General features: G+C 40.8%; 1 protein-coding gene across 6 annotated transcripts in view; it reads right to left on the reverse strand.

The window, feature by feature from the left end:
• Positions 1-25,675, reverse strand: part of hspg2 (heparan sulfate proteoglycan 2) — a 96,548-nt gene that overhangs the window by 63,241 nt on the left and 7,632 nt on the right. For all 6 annotated transcript variants that reach the window (XM_086278690.1, XM_086278692.1, XM_086278691.1 and 3 more), the window contains exons 2-3: positions 3,813-3,942; positions 3,473-3,523 (exon numbers count right to left, since the gene is read on the reverse strand). In XM_086278690.1, coding sequence (XP_086134816.1) covers positions 3,473-3,523; positions 3,813-3,942 — 181 coding nt within the window. The remainder of the gene's footprint in view (positions 1-3,472; positions 3,524-3,812; positions 3,943-25,675) is intronic.

The following is a 25,675-nucleotide window of genomic DNA, read 5'->3' on the forward strand; positions in this document are numbered from 1 at the left end:
AGAAATTAATCAAGCATAATATTCAACTACTAAAAACAAATATTATTTGTTATTCTGCATTTTAATCAAAAACTAATAGTCCATCCTTGCATTCTCTTCCACTTATCCTTATCAGGGTCGTGGGGGAGGGATGGAGCCTATCCCAGCTTTTATAGGGCGAGAGGCAGGGTGCACCCTGGACAGGTTGCCAGTGTGTTACAGGGCTAACAAAGAGAGGCCGACCATTTGTGCTCATATTCACACATATGGGAAATTTAGTAGAATTACCAATAAACTCAACCCCACTAACTGCATGTCTTTGGACCGTGGGAGGAAGTCAGAGTACCTGGCCCACAGAGACATAAGAGAACATGCAAACTCCACACAGGTGGAGTGGAACTCAGGCAACAGTGATAACCTCCGAGGTGCTCCAAACAATGTGCTTTACTATTTTTTCTTGGATAACAACAACTTACATACATATTTACAACAACATAGTGAATTAACCACTAGAAAATAATGAAAATATATTTTGCTGATTACTAGTACTGTTAAGCTGGGGCATAAACCTTATTTTTAGTAATGGTTAATTACCTTTATTTATTTATATAGAAAAAGAAGTGGTCTGCCATGTTTTTTCACCCTGGTCTAAGTATATTTAAAAATAATAATTCTCAAGCTTTTTACCCAAAATAAACACTGTGCAGAGCGTAACCCCAGCGGCCTTTCGCCAATTACTACACTATTACAAGCGAGTGGCCTGGTAACCTTTGTTTCCTTATGTCCTAAACAAAGTGGCCAATATCCTTAGAACACTGGGAATGTCTGTAATGGAGCCAGTGAAACAAGGAAAGGCTCTCACAGAGCAGATAAGCTGGATTTACCTCCTCAGAGTCCCAAAGAAATCTCTTTGGGACTCTGAGTTTAGAGGTCACGATGAAAGGTTAGGAGGACATGGGACACAGTTTCCATATCTCTGGAAAAGATTGCAGACTATGATTAAGAGGGAGACAAAGAGCAACAATACACAGAAGACGGTTCACAATAGCTCTTATTTAAGAGCAGTTTCAATTCCAGATGTTTTGCAGGGATTCATTTTACATGTCTGAGACAAAGGGAATTGGAAATTCCTTAACCACCATCAGCAAACAGTCACACAACAGGATACAAAGCATAATGGGGGCATCTGTACCACCAGCGTCTCGCCATTTACAGAAGTGGAGGGGGAAGGAAGGCACAGGCTTGGGTGAATTGTCTGGACAGCCAACAGGACAGAGACACTCAGCAAAGTATTCAGGATTCAGCACAGGAAACAGAATTTCCTTCCCAAGGCAGATTTACTCAGATCTATATATGGCGCTAGTCTGACTACACTAATCTTACCACCATGGTCATACTGGGGAGAATGCAAATGTGTCCAGGCACCTTTGAGATAAGGCAATATAATTAAGAAAGCACCAAATAATCTCAACTTTCTTTTCAACAGCTACATTAAAAAAAAATTGACCTCTATGTGAAAACAAAAGCAAGGAAGTTTATGGAACCAGAGTACTTGGGACTGTTCTTGACTCATTCACGCTCAAAATGTTAACACACACAAATGGAAATATATTTTCTCATCCTGTACTGTGAACAGAACACTGATTTGCTTTGTCTTTTATGACTTTTAGATATTTTTTCTCACACAAATCTTTCTGCCATTCTCATTATAAGAGCAGCTCAGTGTGCTGCAGAAGGCTGGAGTACAACTTAGGCTGAAACAAGCGGCAAACTGTGTTTATGGGGTAAAAATGCATTCCCTTTAACTATGTCTCAATCAGTCAACACTAAACAAATACTGAAGGTTGAGTCAAAAAGTGATTCAACAGTCAGTTAAGCGTTGCTAGACTAATCTGCTGCTATCACATGATGTCAACACCACACACATTAATGCTAGCCGTGTCAAAATATCCTCTGGCACCTTTAACTGGCCTAGATTCTGTGAGGCCAGGCAGAATTGCTATTTCTGTGAGTGAACCATATGATGCTCTTATGCTAGCTTGCTACCAAAACAATTATTGTGCCCTGATGTAATTAGCTCCACGAATTGTTGCAAAACATAATCTATTATGTGTCAGAGTCTTTTGGACATGACCTTTTAGTTCACTGGCTCTTCATATGGAATCTACTTTTGAATCTATGGTATTACTGAATACAATTTAATGTTCTTTTCATAAATTCTGGTCCTCATTACAGTCAAACAGGATGATAAGTTATGGTATGCTTTAGGGCCACAGCCATACTACTAACCCAGATCAAAATGGCTGAAGTTATGGCAGCAAATTTCTATCTTTTACATATAGTGTATGTAGATCTAAAGACTTCAGCTAATTGAGTGTCATGTGAGAACTAAAATTAAAAGAACTTTAACCTATTAGCTCCCTTGTACCTGTGATTTCCGATTGCATGCAATTTCCTAGTGGATTCAGGGAGTGTCATGTTTGCACATGCAGACAAGCAGTCAGCAGTCATTACTAAACGAGAGTACTTACTAATCTAAAGTGAGAAATGGCAACTTTGGGCAATGCTTGGACCTAACTCATTGCTGTCACAAAATAGAGTGTTAACACTATAATTATGGGAAATAAAATTAAAGCACATATAGGATGCCATCGATCAGTGAAGTTTCATGGTGAACTATAAATCAAAACCTGAGCAATGGATATCTACGATGCGATTCCAGTTATCCTTTGACGTCGAGCATTAATTTAGCTACAACATCACAGCTCAGCAGTTAAATATAGTATGCTACTAGGTAATACTCTTAAGGCATCCTTTGTGGCTAACCCTGAGTAGCATGCACACATGTTCAGTGAAAAGGTCAGGTAACAGTAATTCTTACTTATTTTGCTGTCTGCAATGAAAAGCAACCCATGGATTGTAAAAACTATAAAACACGGACCAAGAACAGCGGCACACGTAAACTTTAGGTATGATTAAAGAGTCAGACCATCATGCAAAGTTTATTATGGTTCCTGCATTATTATTTTCTGAAACTATGTTCGGTGATATAGTGTGTTCCTTGAACAGAATACAAGTCTGAATAAAAATAATGGGGTAGAGGTGCTTTCCCGCAGTTTTTATTGTTCATTGGGCGTTTATTTATCTTATTGTGCTGTCACCTTCGCCAATGGTTAAAAGGATGAAAGAGGAGATGTTTATGTCTCACAGATAAAGCCAAGGCCCTGTGTTATGACCAGAGTCTGGCAAGCTGGCGAAGAGGGAGGAGAGGATGTAGCAGGATGTGGAGGTATCATCACTCAGGCACCGACAGACATTATGCACAAGTGTGCATGCACAAATGCACGCAATGACACACGCGCGTGCACACGGTGCTACTGGTGCACGTCAGAGTTGCAGATGGGGGAGCTTTAGAGGGCTGAGTGATCCACTGCATGTAAACAAAATCTGTCAGAGTGGATTGTTAGAGCCACAAGATTGTCTCTTCACTTACTTGTGCTATCAGGCCACGGTGTGCTTCCATATTCCTCTCCACTGGGCTGGTCTTTGGAATGAGAGAAACAGAAGTATAGGTCAATGTGCCAATTTGAGGTGAAGAAAACATGCTTTATTCAATTATATTTAAAGTAGTGCACCAAATCTCCTGGAGATCTATATTCCCCTTAAACAGTCGGAATCTCGCAAGTCACTATAAGACAAATCTCTGAACAAATATTTACCGATTTTCTGTTTTGGCGTGGGTTAACAATCTTAAGAATTTATATTGAAAGCATAAGTGGTGTGAATTAAGAGCAGCTGTTGTTTTGTGGTTATTCAGCTTTTACCAAACCCACCTCCTGACGCTTCATCAGCTGCAAAGTCCTCATCATCATCCAGTAAACTCTGAGATCCCTGGACAGTTTTTTCTGCCTCCAAATCTTCTGGCAGAGGAACCTCTCCCCATACCTTGGAGGCCTGTGTCACCTGCAGTAAACACAGAGTGATTAATAAGGGTTAAAGTCTCTTGGGAAAAGGGTTACACCCAGTGCTATACATGAGCTCTGGAATTGTGCAGCGAAAACAAAAGCTGGAATGGGAAATGGGGCATTGTGATCTGTTTACTTTAATCTTTTATTATCTCAGCATGCAAATAAAAGTTCACGACATCTAAGTTCTATTTTTTTCAGTCCACTCGCTTAAATTCAAAACATGGCGTTTATGTTTTTTCCTCATGTAAATGTTAATGCGACGAAATTCACAGCTGACTCCAAATCCAATGACAAGCACAGGAATACCTGCGTAAGTACACAGGCACACACACAAATAAAACGTATTTCCGAAAGCCAGAAAAAACAGCTGAAGTTCAGATCAGAATGACACTAATCTGTTAAAGTATCCTTTACACTCTGTTCTCCAGGCTAAAAATATATGCCACATACCACAACTAGTCCTTCAAAACTGACTCTGTACCCTGGAATCAGGAAATATGCCCTCCAGCACCTCTAACCAAAACCTTTCTTTTTGATAAAGTGTTTGGTAAGGGCTGGATCAGGTGACCCTGAATCCTTCCTTAGTTATTCTGCGATAGGTCTAAGCTGCTGAGGGCTTCCCATGATGCACATGAGTACTTTTTCTTTGCCATCTCCCGGTCGCAGCAGATGGCCACATCTCCCTGAGCTTGATTACGCCGGAGGTTTGTTCCTGTTAAATGGGAGTTTTTCCTTTCAACTGTTGCCAAAGTGCTTGCTTTTATTGTAGGCTCTTTACCTTACAATGTAAGGTGCCTTGAGGCAACTATTGTTGTGATTTGGCTATATAAATAAAATGGAATTGAATTGAAACATCAAAAAGTCATAAAATGTCAGCTCAAAAAGGAAAAGTGGCTTTTTATCCTGTTTACCACAATTTGCCATGTTAGTGAGGTATGTTAGGATAAATGTATTGCTTCACACTGTGCCTGTTCTCCTGCTGTATTGCTCATAATCTAAAGATTTATTAAATATGGAACTTGATAAAGTGTTAGTACATTCACCTCAAGGGAGATTTGAATACCCAGTCCACATCAGAATAATTCCACGTGACCTTTTCCTCAATTATTAAACTACAGACTACCAGCCTCAGGAAGTGCAAATTCTTTTGCAATATTCTCTTTATTGCATGACAACACATAGAAAATCAAATAAGCATGTAGCCAGAATAACGTCCTCCTGCAGGACACGTGACAGACACATCAGACACCTCACTGAGAAGACGCAAAGCTTTTCCAGCCATTCCCATATCCTGATCATCTTGATAAAGTTTACTATGGCGGCCTGACTGGAGCACAGTGTGGGTTTATTATCTCTGCTCTCAGCATCTCAGCATGCAGACTGCCCAGACGCTGGCTATAAGTTTAGATACGACTCTGGCAGGATGCCACCTCTGGCATTTCCAGTAGGCATGGCACGCCAGTTCCTATTTCCACCCAACTCTGTCATGGTAGTTTTCCCATTTGAATGGATCCAGCTAATAAATAACTAGATCTAACCCCCCTAAATCCTCTCTCCCCTGACTGAACACCCTTACAACAACAATCCCGGGCCATTTTCAAAAGCAAACTGCTGACTAACCAAATTCTTTTCAGTGATGCCGACCAGCCAACCATTGGTGTGATCATCTCCCGCTTCCCACTCCCTTGGGATGGTGTATGATCTGGACATGCTGGATGCCATTTTGGGTGAAAAAAAAAAAAAAAAAACCCTGAACAAACTTACAGATGGCTGCATATTCACACCTGATCTAAAGCTAACATGCTGAGCCACACTTGTTTGAGAATGTCAGCCGACCTCATCTTAGGCAGAGCTGAGAACTCCATGTGAATGCGCCCTCTCACTCCATTCTAGTTCAAAAGCTAATCTGACCTTTAGTCTGAGTCTTGAGGTTGAGACATGTCTGTGGTGTTAGAGTTATCTCTCCCTGGAGATAAAGCTCTTGACGGACTGTAATTCTTGAAACCCCACCCCACCCAGAGGACAAACACCTCAGAAGCTCTCCTGACTCTAGTACCTTGCTGTGTAAACACATTGCTCTATTAATTTGTTTCAATTTCCAATAAGACATGGTAATCAGGTTAGGCTTTAAAAAAAAAAAAAAGTAGGCGTCGACATAAACGCACAGGAAGTGGCCTAGATACACACAAAAACACACATGGACACCTTTCACATATAATATTTACTTATAAATTACTTAAAAATATGCAGCATTGACCTTACAAAACCAAATGGTAGTAGCAAAGGGAAATGATGGAAGCCATGAATAATGAGTGGCAGGTGACATGGGACAATAAAGACCTTCAGCTGTTTAGCATGAACAACTGATGATGACGGCAATGAGTGAGAAGCAAAACCTTTTGAAAAACGATTGATCGCACTACACAAAAAGTGAGCCAAGAACCTTTCAAGACTGAAATACTGTCAGCTGTCGTTGAGTCTTGCAGCTGGAGGCCTGCTATCACCTCTGGTTCTCAACAAGTAATGCCTCCCCAATGCTAATATTTGCACTACAAGCCCTTTTATTCATCATTCAAGCATTTCATCACAATTTTTGGTTTTTTGCATTTTTTTTTTGCATTTTCATCATTCTGTGCTGATGAGTTTCACATTAACGTTCCCATATTAACCTCCTCGTCTGCCCTTTGATGAAAACTGATTGGCACTTAGTGGTATTGTGCTGCCTGCATGCCAAATTATAACAAGCGTGAAACTGTGGAAGGCAAAACAGCACTGCAAACTGATTCTAATGCAGATAAGTAAAAAACTCACAAACACTGGCATTTGGTACCACGTGCAAACAAACACGGTCAAATACGGCCTTGCATGAACAGACACACACTATCATACACCCACACGTCAGCATTCCCGTCCTGGTTACATCTCAGTGATATCCAAAGCCTGTCAGAGGAAGCGTGAGAAGATTTCTTCAGGGATTCAGTTCGCCCACTCTGTTAATAAACCCACTGATGCAGCTGCAGGACAATCTGTAGGAAATGTCTTAAAGGCACAGCCAGTGTTTTACAGTAAAAAAAAGAGAAAGAAATTGGATTTGCTCATGACAGACACGAGTCTCCCGCAAGTGATGCTCTCTCATTAAAATGTTTATTGATAGCAGCTGACACTGTTTGTTGATAGCAGCAGCACAGGTTTAGCATTTAAATCACCTCTTGAGCTCACACAACCTATCAGCCTTTGTTCCCATGAGAGCTTGGGATATGCAAAAACAGAGAAATGAAAGCTGGAAAAAAGGCAGCATTGCTCATTCCAATCAATTTGATCCAAACGCCAAGTTGTGACCTTTTATGCAAGCAGAAAACCTTCACAAGATGAATTCTCAGCCTACTTGACCCTCCATCTCCCTTTACCCACCACACCTTCTCTTCCTTTTACCCTCTCTAATATCTGCTTGGGCTTGAAGTAGCAGCATGTACTAAGCAGGATTGGAATGTAAACCGTAGAAAGCTTCAAGTAGATGAAAGCTTGACACATACTGACTTCTTTTAGATAGGGTAGGTTGAAAAAGGGCCAACCAAGCACAACCGGGCACCAATGCAGGCTGAGTCGTTGAACTCCCTTTAGTTGACCCATTGTTATCTGAGGAATAGGTGTTGTGAACAAGCAGGCCTACGCTAGATCAGGTCTACTACAGCAGGTAAAAATATGTTGTATGTGCATACAAAGAAAACAACATGAAAAAAGCTACTGAGAAAATAAAAGAAAATACATGATTCTCATGCTACAGTTAAAAAATATTAAGATGCTAAATCTACTCATCTCAAAACATAGATATGAGGGAGGTTTTACAACATGCTTGGCTGAGTGTTGTGAAAGAGTGATGAAAGGAAAAGAGGAAAAGAGATAAGCCCAAGAGCACTGTTCCTTTGCACACCTTTGACTACAAATCTGTGTTACTAGTGCAGGATTTTTATGTTTGTATGATACAAATTTCTACATTTAACCTGCGTAGGAGTGGTCTGTGATTTGACAAACTACCAGTTCCGACAGTAAACCTCTGCTTGAGCCCCTACTGGATAAAGCACTTGCACAATGTGGCCCTTCTGCACTCAGCAATACATTGGTATTTCTACATGGTTTAATCTAATGTGACTGGACAGGAAGGAAGTTTAAGGAGCCCTTTGACATTATTCACAGATTGGCTTTTTAAAGTGTTCAGTGACTAATGCTGTGGGTGGAACAAACACACCAGATTTCTTCAGAAGAGATGAATAGCAGTGAGAAGGAAGGGGCCCAGAATAGCATATGTCCACATTTCTGAACACTTTTTCGGAGTGTCTGCTTGACCATCTTCTGCTTCAGTTATATTCTGGTAGCTTGAATGAGTCATAGATTAGCATTAAGTGGCTAAATAAAAATCATCTGAAAATGGATTGGTACAAAGACTGGACTAAAAATGAAAATGAAAAAAAAGGAAAAACCTTCAGAAAACCTAGATAACTATTGCTCAAGACCAGTTAAGGCAGAGCTTCCCAAAGTGGGGGGGGGGGGGGGGGGGGGGGGGGGGGGGGGGGACGACAAACGCTTGGACACTAGTTATGCTTTTTACATCCACTAGGGTCCGAGTGAGTAAATTTTAACAGTGATGTTAGCACAAGCAGCATAATATGTAAGAAAAATTATTAATCAGTTGCTTCTGCAGCAGTCTGTTGCTTTTATCTAATGTCCATCCCTTTATAGGAGGGCCAAACATTCCATGTGGCAAGCAACTATGGCCTCGGGCTAGCATTTGCCACACAGCCTCACACACACGCCTTTCCCTTTAAACCAACCCTCACTGTTTAGGGAGGCATGTCAGAATAAGCATCCAGCCTGTATAGACTTGTGTACATGGTGCAGCTAAACAGGATGAGAAAGGATATCTGCACTGTAGGCAACTGGAAAAGGTGATGAGCTTTTCCTTTGTTGTTCCCATGGAATTAAAATGGAGGAGTCATCACTGAATACATGCTTACAAATATTCCTTACTTTTACACCTTTCATACCTGTTATTTTGGTCTGCTCAAGTGCTTTAAATGTGACTGATGCTAACTGATTCCACTACATCGTTAGATGTTCAACATGGGTTAAAATGTTTTTCTTTTTGTGTGAATCTGAATTGGTTCAAAACAATATCACTCGCAAATTGGATAACATACTGTATTTCGGGCTAAAAGGTCAGCCTGGCGACACCATGACCAGACATGGAGCAGAGATTGCAAACCAGCCGTGAAACAAGATACCCCAGCCTAATGCTAAATGAAATCCTATCTCTAATGGTCTTTTTGTCAGCCTCAGTGACAGCAAAACGACAAGACTTGGAGCCTTGCTACTTTTACTCTTTATTTATGTTGTATTGTTGAGAGTTTAGAAGAAACATACTCATAAGACTTTATATCAAATCATCAAAAAACTGCATAAACACTGATTTTCTCAAATTTTCTTAGGTAGATGTAAGTGATTTCAAAACCTATATTGCATTCCCAATGTGGCTGGGATAATATAGCATGACCACATTCCCCCCAAATAATCCTAGGCGTGAAAACCTAACTGACACCTAAAGAAACACAGTAATTTCAATGATCACCCCAGCAGGATGCTACATTAACAGACCACCTAGAATGACAGCCACTCCTTTTTTCAATGGTCAGTCCTGAGTAACTCCAAAATTAATGAACAAAAGCTCAGCAACCCCCCCCCCCCCCCCCGCATTGGTATGGTGCAGGTATAAAGGAATGCATGCATACACTGCCTAACAGTTATCAGCCCATTAGTTATGCCAGGAATTAAACTAATCTGTTTTAATAGGCCAGTGCGGTAAGCGAGAAAGCTGACTTTACTGGATTGGAGGTTTAGCTCCTGGTGTGCTTATTGTGAGAAAAATGTGCCAATGAATGTTTATATGCTCATGGGCAGAACACAAGCAGTAGTAGAATACTTAAAAAGGCAAATACAAAAACACCATCAAGTCCTTGCCCACCTGAGCTGCATGTCACAACATAAACACTGCAGCAGTGCATGGTCTGAAAATAGTGCATGTGTTTCCGGTAACATTTCTGAGAGTGTCCTACAGGGAGGAGGGGAAAAAGGGGCCAGTTCCCCCAGACGACAGCTGACAGGCGAGGTGTTGAGACCTGTAGCAGCTCAGAGGGGAAGAGCAGCTCTAGCTTGGCCAGCCCTGGCCTGTTTATTTATAACAGAAAGAGCCCCTTTGAAAGCACTGCTGTGTCACTTAAGAAGTCTGCTTTTCTTCCCACTGGGGAACTAGGAGAGATCAGAGATCTGAGTTGCCTGAACATCTAGATGACTCTAAAACACAGCAAAAGCTCAGGACAAATATCAGATTGAGCCTCAGTACATATGCAATATAAAAACTATTGATATCCTTGCACAGTATTTACCTTACAATGTAGCCGATAGTTTTCAAAACAGCCATTCCACTATTATTAACTCAAAGGTGAGCAGTGGATATGGTAACTTTAATGAAGTAAAGGAGCTAATCTAAGGGAAGGTAAGTGAAGAAATCTATGCTGTGATATCGCAGGATGAAACAAAAATCTCAGCAGCACTGGACATAATGTGCCACTAACTGCAAACATTTCTGTCACTAACTTTCTCTGCCAATTTACTCTTTGACAGCTTTAAAGGTAATAAAAATAAGAATTACAGGCATATTTCAATCGACTGCAACACTCTGGAGGACAGCGAAGAAGACTTGGACAGTTTGCAGTATTTTATTGATGAGTGTTTAGCAAACATTCAACACTCCACTAGTTAGTTTAAACATGACCACCCCGAGGTTTGTCTCATGGAATGTATGTGGAATCGGTTCCAGGGAAAAGAGGCTTAAAATTACTAACCGATTAAATGGCTTACAGGCAGACATTGTCTTTCTACAGGAGACTCACATGTTCAAAACATCTTGTACACACACTCACTTCTCCACAGTTCCCTCACACGTTCTCAGCCTGTTACAACTCAAAACAAAGAGGCGTAGCCAAATTAATTAGCAGAAAAATAAACTTCACTGTTAGCAACACTATTACAGATCTAGAAGGCAAAGTTTATAAAACTTAATTAATGTATTCAAAATATGGATCTGTCATATGCTGTGGGAGTGTCTGGTCGGGTATGGTCCAGGTTCCTGTTGTCCGTCCCCTAGGGTGGAGTTGGCCAGCTCATCACCTGCTTCCAATTTCCGGGGCTCCATCTAGAGGGTTTTTAAGCCAGCACTGCCTGCTACTCCTCGCCAGTTCGTCCTGCTACCACCCGTGGTAAACCTGGCCTCCTCTATGCTCAGACTCTGTGTGCCTGGATCGTGGGTTAATGTGTCCTCCGTCTCCTGTATTCTCCAGATTCATCACCCGTCGTACTCACCAGCAGTGCTGGTTCTGTTTCCGTCCTGTTCTCCCATCTGCCCAGAACCCGAGGACCACACACTCATCTTCTCCTCAGCCTGCCCTCCAGCCCGTACTTCAACCTCCCTGGACACCTTGGAACCTGGACCAGCCTCCCCACACTCTCAACCATCCCTGGAACGCCCCCCACGGCAACCCCTTCCCCGCCTAATAGCCGGTGTTTTCAAGTAAGCCCAAGACTCTCCACTAGTACCACTCACCTCTGCCCTTTAATTGTTTCCCATTCAGTAAAACCCTTCTCCTGTGTTTGCAGAAGTTCCCGCCCGTGTTCTCCCTGTGTTCTACGTCCGTTTCTCCGCCCTCGGGCCTCCCTCAGTTCCTGCGAATGATTTCTGTTAGACCCAGTCTTGTTCCTTTTCCTTTCAATAAATTGTACATAGTTCGAGCAATTGAGTCTGCTCTTGAGTCCACTGCATCCTTGTTTGTGACAGGATCTGTGTATCGCTATGGTCCAGAATTAGCAATGGCGAATTCCTTGGATGTCTGAAACTGAAGTCCATCATACAGGAACTATTCAATCCCAGTCAACTGAATCTACAAACGCCAACTTGAGTAACAAAATTTTAAATATCTGTACCCCAAATGGTTATCAAAAATGTGTAAGATATTGTTTAAAACTGATGAATTACTTTCCATCCTAACTGTGAAGTGGGAACGAGATCTTTCCATTGGTCTACATCAAAACTTCTGGACACAAATAGGCTTAAACACCTTCAAAATGACTAAAAGCCCCAACTTAGAACTTATACAATACAAAATTCTCTACAGAACACACCATACAGGACAAAGGCTGTTCCAAATGGGCCTTACATACTAATATGCACCTATTGCAAAGACAACTCTGCTGAGAACTATATGTACTCTATGGTCCTGCAGGTCTGTCCAGAGATTCTGGCAGAGGATATGCGAAGAGCTATCCGCACGGTTTAGTTGCAGTATCCCAACCTCACCCAAGCTGTGCATCTTAGGTGACATATGGAAGCAAATGCATCACATATACTCCTTACTTCCTTATCCATCGCCAAGAAAACTATTCTCATGAACTGGAAATCAAAAAACAGCTTATGTATCAGTCAATATAGAAATGTACTTCTTGATCACATTAGTTTTTAGAGAATGTCTGCCTCTTCAAAATACCAACTGGATGAATTTGTCCCTCACTGGTCCCCACTTATCAATTCCATTACTTAGTGGATGACTGTAGTCTCTTTTCCCTGTTTGCCTTGCAGATGGATAAGGGTGGTCTCTGGGACTACAGGTGTCTGGTGGCCTTCTAGGGACTGGAGAGCTGAGGTTGTGGTTTTGGAGTGTATGTGTGTCTACCTCGGTTAGTGGCAGTGGAGGACTGAAGCAGGTGTTGTCTAACGGTCTTGGGATGTGGGGCCTGGGGTGCTTGTGGTGGCAGGTGCTGGCCCTGCATGGCAATGCTGGGGTTTGGGTGGTTTTTGGGTGCCTGGGACACTGTTCTAGACAAATATCAGGGTGGCTGGCCTCTAGTGGGGTCGACTGACTGTTGCCTCTGGTCCTCTGGGACTCTCACTCTTTGGCCCTCCTTCTCTTGCTGGGATGGGCGTTTGGTTGTCGTCAAGATGAGGGGCATTATTGTGGCTTCCCAGCCTCATCGATTTGTGACAAAGACACAGGCATTTTAACACTCTCTGTTTCTCTCTCTTACTCACACTAGAAAAAGATTGTTGATTTATGTATCTGTGTGTTTTCTAATTTGTGTGTGGGTGAATGCCTGTACAAATGCCTGTACAAAATCCCCCAGAAATCCAGTGAAAGGTTTTTAAGATATTTTAATTTAGAGGAAAGCATTGGCATTACTAAGCCAAGAACCAAGGTGCTAACATGACTTATAAGATGTCTTTTTTAAACATAGATTATAATTAGTTGATTTAAAGGTTTGCTTTCTAGCTAAGCTTTAGAAAGGAAGTGCCTACACCTGTTTGATGGCTCTGAAATTAAGCACTGGCTTCCCTACGCTGAATGCAGTAGAGTTGCCCTCCTCGCTTCCTCTCTTGCTCATTCTCACCTCAGGACCAACTAATCTGACACCACCTGTTGACTTGGCCACACTTACAATGTCCCACATAATCACAGGCCAAAGCTAGATCAGTCTGTCAGCTTGCCCAGTACACTTTTCTCCACAACACTGTGGTACACTACATTGTACCGTGTAGGAAAGGCACTTCATGCAACCATTTCTACAACTGAAATTTAATCTTTAGAGCTGCAACACATCCACAGCTTCTCAGTGAGGTGCAGAAAGTAAACATCTGCATCTTGACAATAACAGAGTCTTGAATTTGTGAGCAGAATAGGCTTTTGCCAGGAAGGGAATGACCTCCAGGTGTCCGGGCCTTAGGGAATAGTTTCATGTCAGTAAAGCCACTTTCCACCAGTTCCCAAGGTCATGCTCTTTGGCAATCTCATAATTAACTGGGCTTTGCAGGGAACCATTGTGAAGTTTCTGGAATGAAAGACAGTTGCAACATGTTAAGCATCTCATACTGTGAGTTTTGAACAGTCCTTGTTCAGAGACCCAAGATACACTTTGAGCTCAGAACATCACAATAAAACCTGTCTTTGTTGGACACCATCTGCACATCAAAGTCCCGTTCCTATTCTTTTTTTCTCCCCACAACAGTACTAACAGTACAGTTCTGTTAGCTTTGCCAAGGCCTATATTAGGTCTACTGAAGTGATGGGCTGTGAGAACAAAATATTCTTCCACAGCTGTTTATGCCATTAATATAAACATAATAGGGCTGAAGCATGAAAGAGAGCTGTGCTCCCCTCCAGATGTTCTGTGCTGCAGAGCAAACAAGACACTGCTGTCTGATGTTGACAAAAATCATCAAAGGGTGCAAAGAGAGGAGAAATTCAGAGGTTAACCTTGCCTTTCAAGAGCCCGCCCCTCCATTCTAACTTGGAAATTACCTGGCAGCTGTTTTGGCAAACCTTCGCTCCACGGAAAGACCAAAAGTGGGAGTAGACAAGGAGCATGGTAGGAAAAATCTGATCTGGCCTTACTTGCCGAACAGCGCAAAATATCCATGAGCAATAAGAAAAGGTTAGCTTTCATCACAGCCCACACAACAAGCACGAAAGGGGTTCTCTAGTTGTTAAAATTATTATAAAATAAATATTGATGGGAGTATCATGGTCTTGGTACCTGCAGCCAGCAATTAAGAAGAAATTTGAAACATATTAACACTATGAACCATTAGTAATGGGCAATTTGCAATCGAGATCATCTGACACTTCGGCGACAGATGAACTCATCTTTGTCTTCAGGCATAAACATTATTCACTGTTACCGTAGTTACATTTTTTCTAATATTGCTTGGGGAGTACTCCTGCTGTCTGATTATGCATGAAATCCCTACTTCATTTGGTGTGCATGATGGGTGAGATGAAAGGTTTAATGTCTATATCAACATGCACTTGTGTGAAAACAGTGAAAAAGAAGACTTTACTAAATGTAAAGACCTGCTGTAAAATTAGAGGGATATTTAAGTAAAGGTGGCCCAACTGTGCCTAGGTTAAGGCTAAACTCTGTAGCAGATTAATTAATTAACTTTATTCACATGAAAAAAAACCTGTGACTGAACATTAACTCAGGTAGACAGTCATCACAAATACCTCTACTATGAATCCTCTCAGCCATTTGCATAAAGTATGTTTTGATAGAACAGTGCTATCAACCAGTACCACAGCACCAAAGTCATTTATGTTGCTGTCATTTCTGTTCCAAATGTCAGCATATTTTCCAAGTCATCTGCTCTTGTTTGTTTGGATCTGGTTCAAAACACCAGTGTGAAGAGCACACAGCTCTCATCCATTGGGAGATGTGGTAAAGGTTAAAAATTCAGTTTCACTAGTTTTTGAAAGAGCAGCTGCTCATGACTAACATCAACCTGACAAAAAAAACATCAGTTTGTTAATGCAGCTAGTAATTCTCAAAGCTGGAAGTGTGTGGCTTCATATATCAATGAGCTATGTCAGCAAGAGTGAATGAAAAACGATGAGGTAGGTGTTTAAATCTATGTCAAGGATCATCACTGAGTGAATTCCCATGAGCTTAGACGGGAGGTCTAGGCGGAGAACAGAAGTGGAATTCCGGGGGGGATAAAAATACCTCAGGAGCTGCGTAGCTGCAGGTGTTATTACACCCCCCTCCAAAGGCCCTGCAGGGCCTCTAAAGAACAGGGTCTAAGGGGCATCTTCAGATCGCTGAGCTGTTTCTTGTTGTTTCCATCACTTTCATTAATGTTTTAGATGTTAATTGCATAAAAAAATAATGATTAGAAGTGGAAAAAATTGCTAGTCACTGCATATTATGCAGAGCTAGCTATTACAGAAGTGTTCAGGATATTTAAGTTGTGCTTACTTTCCTGACTTTTTTTTTGGCCAGCAACTTTAAAGAAGCTTTTGTGTAAGACTCTTGCTTATGTAAAACTCTACACATGCAGTTTCCAGATCAATCATCAGAGAGGTTGGGTACTACAGTAGGCAGTCTGCTGCAGCAGTTGGCAAGCCCCTTACGCTCCCATCTGAGGTTAAACCTGGAAAGCAACCAATAAATTTGAGAGAATCCTGTGAGAGGTAGAAGGCACAGCCAACTATTGCTCAGCATAGTGCACACCCACATCTGCATGAAAATTAACTGAAGATGTCTTTAAATTGGTAAGCTTCTGACAGTGATTCAGTTAGAAGGCAAGAGACAGCAGCTCTGGTCCACTTTCCTTTTTTTCTCTGCATAGAACAAAGTGATTTAGTTTTTTTTTTTTTTGTTTTGACAGTGTGCAAAATGACCAAAAATAGGCATGAATGCTTTAAGGCAAATCCACCCACAGCTTGCCTAGCAGAGATGTGGCCCTTAAGCTTCAGTCTAACAAGGGACTTTCCCACAGGTTGTCTTCTTTGTCTGATGAAGGAAGTCATTTATTTCCCACAACCCAAGGACAGAGGCAAATCTTAATCTTCACTTCTTTAACCACAGCCTAAAGCAGAGAAATGTGAACATTCCTAAAGCCAGTTATTCCAAATGGCCTGAGAAAGGGAATCAGCTACCCACTACACACAGCATAAAATGCCTTCAGCCCGACTGGCCTTCACTATTTTCAATCACAGTTTTATTCTCTGGATTCAAATTCTCTCTGTCACTCCTTGACAAAGGATCAAGGGGCAGGGCACTTGCCAAAAAAACCAGCTTATCTCCTGAAGGATGGTTCAAGAAGAAGAATCAGGGGAATCCCAGAGACTCCTTAGATTTGTCCAGGTGTAAAGAGCTTCTGTTTTGGCCAGAAAGAAAGATCCAACCATATACATAGGATTAGTTTACTTGGCTTGCTCGGGTTAAACACTTGTGATGGTCTTATGTCTCCTTTTTGTAGTATTTTATTATCTTTTTGAAGTCTTCTAGATCTTTAAAAGCCCATAAACATGTTTTCTAATTCTATTCTGATTTGAGAGTTCCCATGTTAATGGTGTGAATTAACTAAGTAAAAAGATACTGGCTCAAACTAACTAAAAGTTGAGCACTTGCAAAAGAAGTTCCTTAGTGTTTCAATGCTTTAGCAACAAGTATGGAAATCCATGCCAGCTCAAACCTTAGTAAGTCTCAGTGCAGACTTTGGCTAAGCAAACAGAGAGTGCAGGATGAAGATATGGTTATGAATGAAGGCTGGGGAAAAGCTGTTGGACAGGAGATAAACAGTAGTCCATTCATTACTTTTGTCCAAGGTCAACAAGGGCCTCAACTAGAGCCTCTTGAGATCTTGTTGAGTTTTCTTGCAACATTTGCATTCACAAAAACAAAAGTTATACATATTCTTCATTTTATCCATTGCTTTTATGGTTTTACATTGGTGGCGATGGCAATATAAAGTAATTATTACTGTATTCTGTTATTGCCTTTAATGTTTTTTCTCAGACTACCTATCCTATTTAACCTCAGGTAAAACCTTTCAGCATGAGTCATGCTTAAAAGCTATGACACTCTGTATTTTGTTACTGACTGTATCAGCAATGAAAGATTTAGTATATTAATGCACCTAGACTGGGAATGTTCCTGTCTAGACTCTGTCTAGACGCAAAAACGAAAAAGCAGGTACTGATGTGGGTTGAGCTGTCATGATACACAAACTGATAAATACAAGTAAATGAGTCACTCTGAAACACAAACAAATTAATAAAATTAGTCACTAAATGTCAGAATCTCAAACACATCTGCCAAACCAAATGCACAGAGATCAGAAAAAAGTAAACAAGTAAAAACATATAATTGTAAAGATACTGAGTGTGATAAAGTCTTACTGCTATCCCATTTTCCCTGATGAACTTAGAGGAAGGAATTCCCCCAGAAAGAACCACGCCTGCCGGATCTTACGCTTAGAGATCCAGATAAAATCCCTGAGCTAAATTAAACACTTCCTTTACTTCACCTACCCTTCCTCCACAAAATAGATCCAAAAATAAAGTGCCTGCGTGTTCGCAGCAGGACAATATCTAAATACAGCAGTAACTACAGTGTAAACAGACAAAAACAGCAACAGCAAGTTCGTACTGTGTGCTGGAAAATTTAGCACGTCACTTTCACCGGGAACAGCAAATATCCCCATAGTATAGAAACATAAACAGTCTGTGTGTTCAGTTTAAACAGTGATGTTAAGGTAAAACCCACAGATCACCAATATCACCAATGGTGGTTGCTAAAAAATGTAACATTAGGCAATATCGGTTTTAATACCACTGCACTGACCAGTCGTTCACTTACGGTGATATCACAAATCAGTGCAAATTTTACGCTGATGTTAGCTCTAAGTTATATTTGTATCTTTTTTACTCTTTCACTCAGAACAAATTACATTAGTCAGCAAAACAGCAAAAAACTTAGTCAGCTATGAAGACAGACTATTCATTGCATATTGCTAATGTGCAACATGGAATGTTGAGTAATAATGAGTAATAATTCCATTTTTGATTCACTAAGTCAGGGGTGTCGAACTCCAGGTCTCGAGGGCCGGTGTCCTGCAGGTTTTAGATCTCACCCTGGTAATTAAGCAAATGATTAATTATTTTACCAGGCCTCTGGAGAACTTCAAGAGGAGATGTTGCGGAGATAATTTAGCCATTAAATCAGCTGGACACGTCTAAAACCTGCGCGACACCGGCCCTCGAGGCCTGGAGTTCGACAAATGTGCACTAAGTGGAGCAACAAACAAGCAGCAAACGTATGTTTCTACATTAGTGACAAAATATTAAGTAATACTTTTGTGCTCTTCATGTATTATTAACTAGGACTAAAATATAACATCACCCCGCTTTCCCACAACAACTCATTGTTCACTGTGCATGGAGGAATATATCAAATGGGCTACAATCCTAATGATGGCCATGTCGATCCATCTACCTTTCACAACACCTGTACCTGTTTGTGATTTTTCTCCATCTCAGAGCGTGATGTTTTAAATCAGTGCTGCAGAAAGTTTACATATATATCAAAGACTTAAAGGTGTTTTTGGCCATCTTCCAACCAGACAACAAACCTGAAGGCCAACATGTGACAACTGTAAACAAAGTCTGGGAGTACTTTTTAATGGTTGATGGATGAATTTCACCAGTCCTCATAATTCAACAACAGGCCCTTATTTGACTGCATGCTCACACCTACAAAGACATCTGTTTGCCAGGACTTGAAGCAATAATACAAGAAAGCAGAAGGTCTAACCTGCCCATTCATTGGAAGCAGATGTGAGGGATCTATTTCCTACTATAATAAAAGGTAATTATAGGCAAGGGGCCCTGTGTGTTCTTATGAAAACACAGGGAGCAGTGGTGGTTAATCAGCAAAGTGAACCCGTCAGGTATTTGAGAGAAGCCAGTGAACTGCAGCCTGTTCTGTGTGTGACTCATCACTGTCATAATGGACAGGTCAGCACAAGCCGGCTGACCTTTCAAGGGGAAAAAAAGAGCAGAATAAGGATCATTTAAGACCCAGCTTTCACCGGGGTGATTACATCACTCCCTGTGACCTTTGTGACAGTTTACAATAAAGCTATACTTCTTCATAAAACGAGCAACAACACAATCTTTGCATGAATAAGAATCTAATAATACAAATATTTCTTTTGCTTGCATTTTTAGTCACATCACTCTATCATCTGCTTAATTCCTACCCAGGAGGCAGAACAACAGCAAGATGGGCAATAACCGACAATGCCTGCTATCCTTGAAAAAATAACAAAAAGTATATAATCAAATTTATAATAAATTTGTTGCTCCTCATAGTTGAGACATGAAGTCTTTTTTTTTTTTTGCACAAATGCACGAGTTCACAACTCTTTCATCTATAAGTACCTGTGCGCCTTTATTAGATTATTACAGGATTCATGAATTATTAACCTAAGTGGCATGTTGTCAGTGTTCTGGTGGGATGAGAAAAACGTATTAATCACTAAGTTTAACTTCTTAATTCTTCTTTTGGAGAAAAGTCAACTTTTGAGGCTTTTTTATAAATGTAACTGATGAAAAGGAAAAGGGTGGAGTGCCCAATCCGGGTCAGGGACGAGTTCTTGCCCCAAGTGGAAGAGTTTAAATCTTGTTCACGAGTGACGGGAGAAGGCAGCGGGAGATCGACAGACGGATTGGTGCTGCGGCTGCAGTGATGTCTGGATTGGTGAAGAGAGAGCTAAGTGTAAAAGCGAAACTCTCAATTTAGCAGTCGATCGATGTCCCTACCCTCACCTATGGTCACGAGCTGTGGGTAGTGACCGAAAGAACTCCCTTAGAGATAGGGTGAGAAATTCGGCCATCTGAGAGGGGCTCAGAGTAGAGCCAGAGGTGGTTCGAGCATCTGACAAGGATGCCTCGTGGCACCTCCTGGGTGAGGTGTTCCGGGCATGTCCCACTGGGAGTAGGGCCCCAGGGCAGACCCAGGACACGCTGGATAGATTATATCGCTCGGTTGGCCTGGGAACACCTTGGTGTCCCCCGTGGGCTGCTGTCCCCACGACCCTGCCCCGGATAAGTGGAAGAAGATGGATGGATGGTAACTGATGATTCCTGATTCCTGCTACTGCAATTAAAAGTATTCACAAAGATCAAAATACCAACCCAGATGGATGTCACTTGCGTCTAAAAAGACTTTGGATGTAAATGACGATTTTTTTCTGGTCCTTTTTAAAATGTCCTAGAGACTGAGCATGGCTAATGCCTGACATTACATTTTTGAGTGGTAAAACCTATGATTCATGCAGCGCATTTAAAGTGCCGAGCAGGTTTAAACATTAGTACCAACGCTTTGTGCTAACAAAAGTAGTGTGCAATGAAATATACAACTTTTTTGTAACGTTACTGGATCATTGACCTGACAGTCAGACAGCAGAGTTCTACATCAGGACTTTTTTAATGGTTAAATGACAATTGTTATGTAGATTTAATCTATAGATCACTTGGGTATGAGATATTACAAGAATATTACAACGGGTGCAACAACAATGCTGAGCCACTGCATCCAGAGGACATTGGGCACCTAATCCTCGCCTGCCTGGTCAGTTCATTCCAGTAAACAAATAGGAACAAAATAACAACTCCACTCTCGTTCTACTGTTATCACTCTCAAATTTTGTTTTCCATTATCCCTGCACTGGGAAAGCACAGTTGAATCAACAGACTGAGGTTAGCCATGTGCCCGCAGGCAAGACTGACAGAGCCTCAGCAGGTGGAGCCTGGTGGGAAAGACGGAGGCTCTTCATCATGACACAGTTTAAAGAACATCCTCAGTGTGTTCATAGTCCACATAAATCACTCAAGCCCTTAGTTCAGGGGAAGAACCATTTAATTACCCCCCTTAAAGGAATAATTGCCTGACTTGGCTTGAGATGCTGCCTGCATGACGAAGAACAAAAAAGTGAGGCCTTTACCATATCTGATGTTTATAGAAAGAACATCAAGGGCAACCGAGATTTTTAATTTAGATTAAAAAATCCAATACGTTTACCTCTTGGGTTCATGAAAAGAGATCAAGAAAAATATCTAAAATTGACCTATAAGTGTAAAATCAAATTATGTGCACAGATTTTTTTCTTTAAGTGACACTCAACAGCTGCCCTTCCTGCAACTCAGTCTTTATTGGTGCGGTATTGCAAAGGCACAGTCGGTGGTCACCAGCTACTTGCTGGTCTTAACTGAACATGGGCTGACTCATTCATCCACTATGTCAGAAATTAACAGTGGGCTGGGTTTTTTAATGTGTTTTTTTCTGCATATCCTCTGACTATGCCATCTCTGACTGAGGGGCTGTAACAGTCCGAAGTAAATAAACAAACTTTTTAAGCTGACTATTTATTTAGATGTGCTCTCCTCCCACGGACTCAACAGATGGTTTGGTGGAGAGAAGATTATATACAACCACTTTGGCTTAAAACCACAAACATTTCCTTGCCCTACCAACTGTGTTACAAGGCCAACCTCCAGTTTGAATAAGCCTGCCAGGTACACACTGTCGAGCCTCAGGGCACATGATAGATGCTTAGCTACTTTAGTCAGCATGGTTGTTAAGCAGACTTTCTCATATTTGGGCGTGTGTGTGTCGGGGAGGGGGGGATGTTAGTTGGCAATACACCACAAGAAAAAAGATAAAATCTAAAAGGTTTTTCTCAGCTTCTTTTAGAGGGTGATCTGGAACAACTTCAAGAGAAATGTACTTCAAAATAATTAGAGGGCTCAGTGGTGATAGCTTCCAGCAAGAAGCTGTGATTTTAATCTAGTGAAACTCTCCGCCACCTAAAGGTCTGACATTATTTGCTATCAATACTATGATTTTCACTGCTACATGTATTTACATACAGATGAGTGTATAATGTAAGGCTATTACACTAACGATCATGTCTCATTATGTTAACATCGCTTGTTGGAACGGGGACCATTTGGTTATTTATTATCAGTTCAGCCACATGTCTGGTTAATTGTCCTGTTACCTACAATAGCTACCAAGTGTTAAATTCCTTTATATAGCTTTTAGCCACTTGGGGATATGCTCATTGGCAGTGGTTTCACAGTCAGATCTCTCATCACATCTGGATTTACAAACCAAGATGGTGACAATGAAAATGCACATCTCGGGGATTAAAACAGGTCTTCAAAAACCTTAACTGATTCTATTAAATGCATTAAAGTTTTCATTCTTACAGTACTTTTGATATTCATTATTATTATTATATTTGCAATTACAGTGGTCCCTCACTATAATGCAGTTCACCTTTCACGGCCTCGCTGTTTCACGGATTTTTCTGTGTGCAATTTTGCATGCCTTTTTTTTTCTTCTTTACAGCGCATTGTGTTCTGCATCATGATTGGCTGTAGACCATAGTCAATCTCCTCCGTGCCGTGTCCCCTGTACAGCACAGAACGTGTTCAGCTTCTTAAATTTACATAAATCTTCGATTGCTAGCAGTGTGACTCTGAAGTTCTGTACTGTATGCTTGTAAGTTTTCTCCCCAACAAACACAACAATGTCGATGAAATGTTTTGCACCGTCAAAGGCACCTGCGGTAGCACCCAAAAGGCAGAGGAAGATGTTAACCATCGCACAAAAAGTTGGATTTCTGGACATGCTAAAAGAAGGTGGAAGTTACCATATTTTTTGGATTATAAGGCACATTAAGCGAAACAAAACAGTCAGCCTTTACTCAACTCATTCTTCTTGCTTCCTCTACTTCCATACCATTGATTCATTAATGTTGAATTCTCTCACAGCTGCTCTATTCCCATGTTCTGGACCTGAAAACAGGGTTTGAGCTTTGGTTTCATTCTATAATACTGGACATATTTTTCCACAAAGGTTTGAACGTTGAGGGTGTTTAAACAAGAGAGAAACGTGTGAGCCTTAAAACAGTTATAATAGTTGTGAAAAATAAAGTTTGCCACTTCCTGGAGTTCACCCATCGCGGGTTATTTCCTGTGATAAATGAGGGACCACTGTATAATAAATGTGGTTATAATAAACAATAAATATGCGGTTAGGATGTATTATTTTCTCAACTCTGGTCTGTAGAAATTTGTAGAAATATATATAGCTTTTACATTTATTTAACCTGAGATCAGGTCATAGTCTCTGTGAGCGATTTTCACGTTTCATTAAGAATAGTGTATGTGCATATGTAAGCATGTCTATCAATGTCTTTTTCCATTACAGCAGAGTTTGGCTTACAGTGGGGATAACACATCTTCAAAAGCTGCAAACCTGAAAGGAAAATATTTTCACCCAAGCAGTGCTACTCAGTTAAAACATGCTGTGATGGAAATTCAAAAATCATATACAAGCTGAGAGAGAAGGAATAAAAACAACAAGTGCTTGTGCTGGTTGTAATTAGATCCAGGGGAATTCATTAATCCTTAGTTCCCGCCTGTTATGTGCCAAGTTATAAAAACTAATAAGACCTTCAGTACAGCTTTGCAACTAGAAGCTGTGACCAGCCAAGAGACACTACAAGTGAAGTCAGTTTCATTGTGCAAGAAATAAAAACTTGTGAAATGTGCCTCTGTGTCTTCAATGCATGATAAAAAGGTTCAAAGAGGAGAGACGCTGGAGATGCAGAAATCCAGGACAATGTCAAAGACTTCAAATTGTGGGGATTTTTAGCTATAAATTAAAAAAGCGGATTTATATGGTAACTAACACACACACACACACACACACAGAGGTACATCTGTGCACACGACAGCCTGGGTAAACTTTGCTTCAGAGGAAGCGGGGTCCTCTTGTTCTGTAGACAATTCATGGTTTTATTTCCGAAACAGGATGATGACTCAGCAAGGGACAAAACTTTCAGACCATCACAAGCCATTGCACTAAAACAATGGAGTGCTGGAAACCACTTAACTACAGACCCATTTGTTTTCAGAAAGCTCTGAAAATATCTCATTATGGACCAAATTGTCCTGTCCAAATTGCCTTCCTTGTTCTTGCAGTAAAAGGTGTGCAATAGGAGGATAGAAATTACTTCTTTATAGCAAATCTGATTTACTGTAAATGTTCATTCGCCACTGCAAGGTGAAAGGATTTGGAGATTTGAACAATGCATGCTATAAGTGAGTGAGCAGAAAGAATAAAGGACATGCAGTAAAAAAAAAAAAAAGTAAGAAAGCTCCCCTGAGAACAAGAGTTTCTCCTTGTGTGAGCATGTGTTTGTATCAGGCAAAAGAGTTGTTATGTCTTGTGGGATAACAGCTGACGTGATAACACACACCAAACTGGTCCTCTCCTGTCTCTGTAGATTTATTGTGGGGCACAGCTGAGGCCTAGTACACCAGAACTCAATTCTTCTGTAAAACCAGATGTAATGTTGTCATAGTGTTAGAAAATATAGAAAATATTGCAGAAAAAATATCATTTAGACATCGTATTGTCACATAGATTTTCCATTGCTTACAATTTTCAGCATTTTCTGCAGCACACACAGCAGAGGATCACTGCCGATCATAGTTGGAGGTGCTGAACCATGCATTGTCAAGACAATAAAATATTGCTAGAAAGTTAAAGAAACATAAATATAATTACAATAAATAGTTTGCATATGTACATCTATTTAAAAAATCCAGCAACTGATTTTTTGTTCCTTGAAACCTGGTATCTGTCCAAAAAATCCATTATCAGTTATAATCAAACTTTAGCAGCAGTGGCTTGAAGAGAAGTGCTGCATGCAAAAGGTATCAGTTTTACCCAGAGATATCTGAATCGGCTTGTTTTTGCAGGCATATGATTTAGTCGCAAGTTTGTGGTTGAAATAATCCCCTGTGTTTATTCAATCACTAATCTCTGTATAACTGATGTCAAAAACAGCTGACTTTTAATATTTCATGCAATAATGACAGATATAAATGTCTTAGATAAATTGGAACACCTGATGTCATACTGAAAGACTGAGGCTAGACCTTTAATTATGACTCAAAAGTTTATCTTCATCAGTTATTGCTCATAAAATAAAAGCAACACAGGACCAGCAATGTTCTTGCTTTGCATGTGATGTGTTTTAATAAGATAATTATTTCCTTCTAAAAATATTTGTTGTGGATCCATCCACCCATCCCACCATGCCCAGAGAGGCCTTCTCTGTAACCACTTCCTCCAGGCCTTCCGGAGGACCACTGAGGGGTTCACAAACCTGTTGAGAGATGTAATCTCTCCACTGTGTCGTGCATTTGTCAAGGGGCCTCCTCCCGGTAGACACCCAGGAAGCATCCTAATCAGATACCAAACCACCT

The sequence above is a fragment of the Aulonocara sp. 'chitande type north' Nkhata Bay genome, linkage group LG20 (genome assembly GCF_057382095.1).
Source record: "Aulonocara sp. 'chitande type north' Nkhata Bay isolate Kocher_YH1m ecotype deep benthic linkage group LG20, A_spYH_male_GT1.1, whole genome shotgun sequence".
NCBI classification, from domain to species: Eukaryota; Metazoa; Chordata; class Actinopteri; order Cichliformes; family Cichlidae; genus Aulonocara; species Aulonocara sp. 'chitande type north' Nkhata Bay.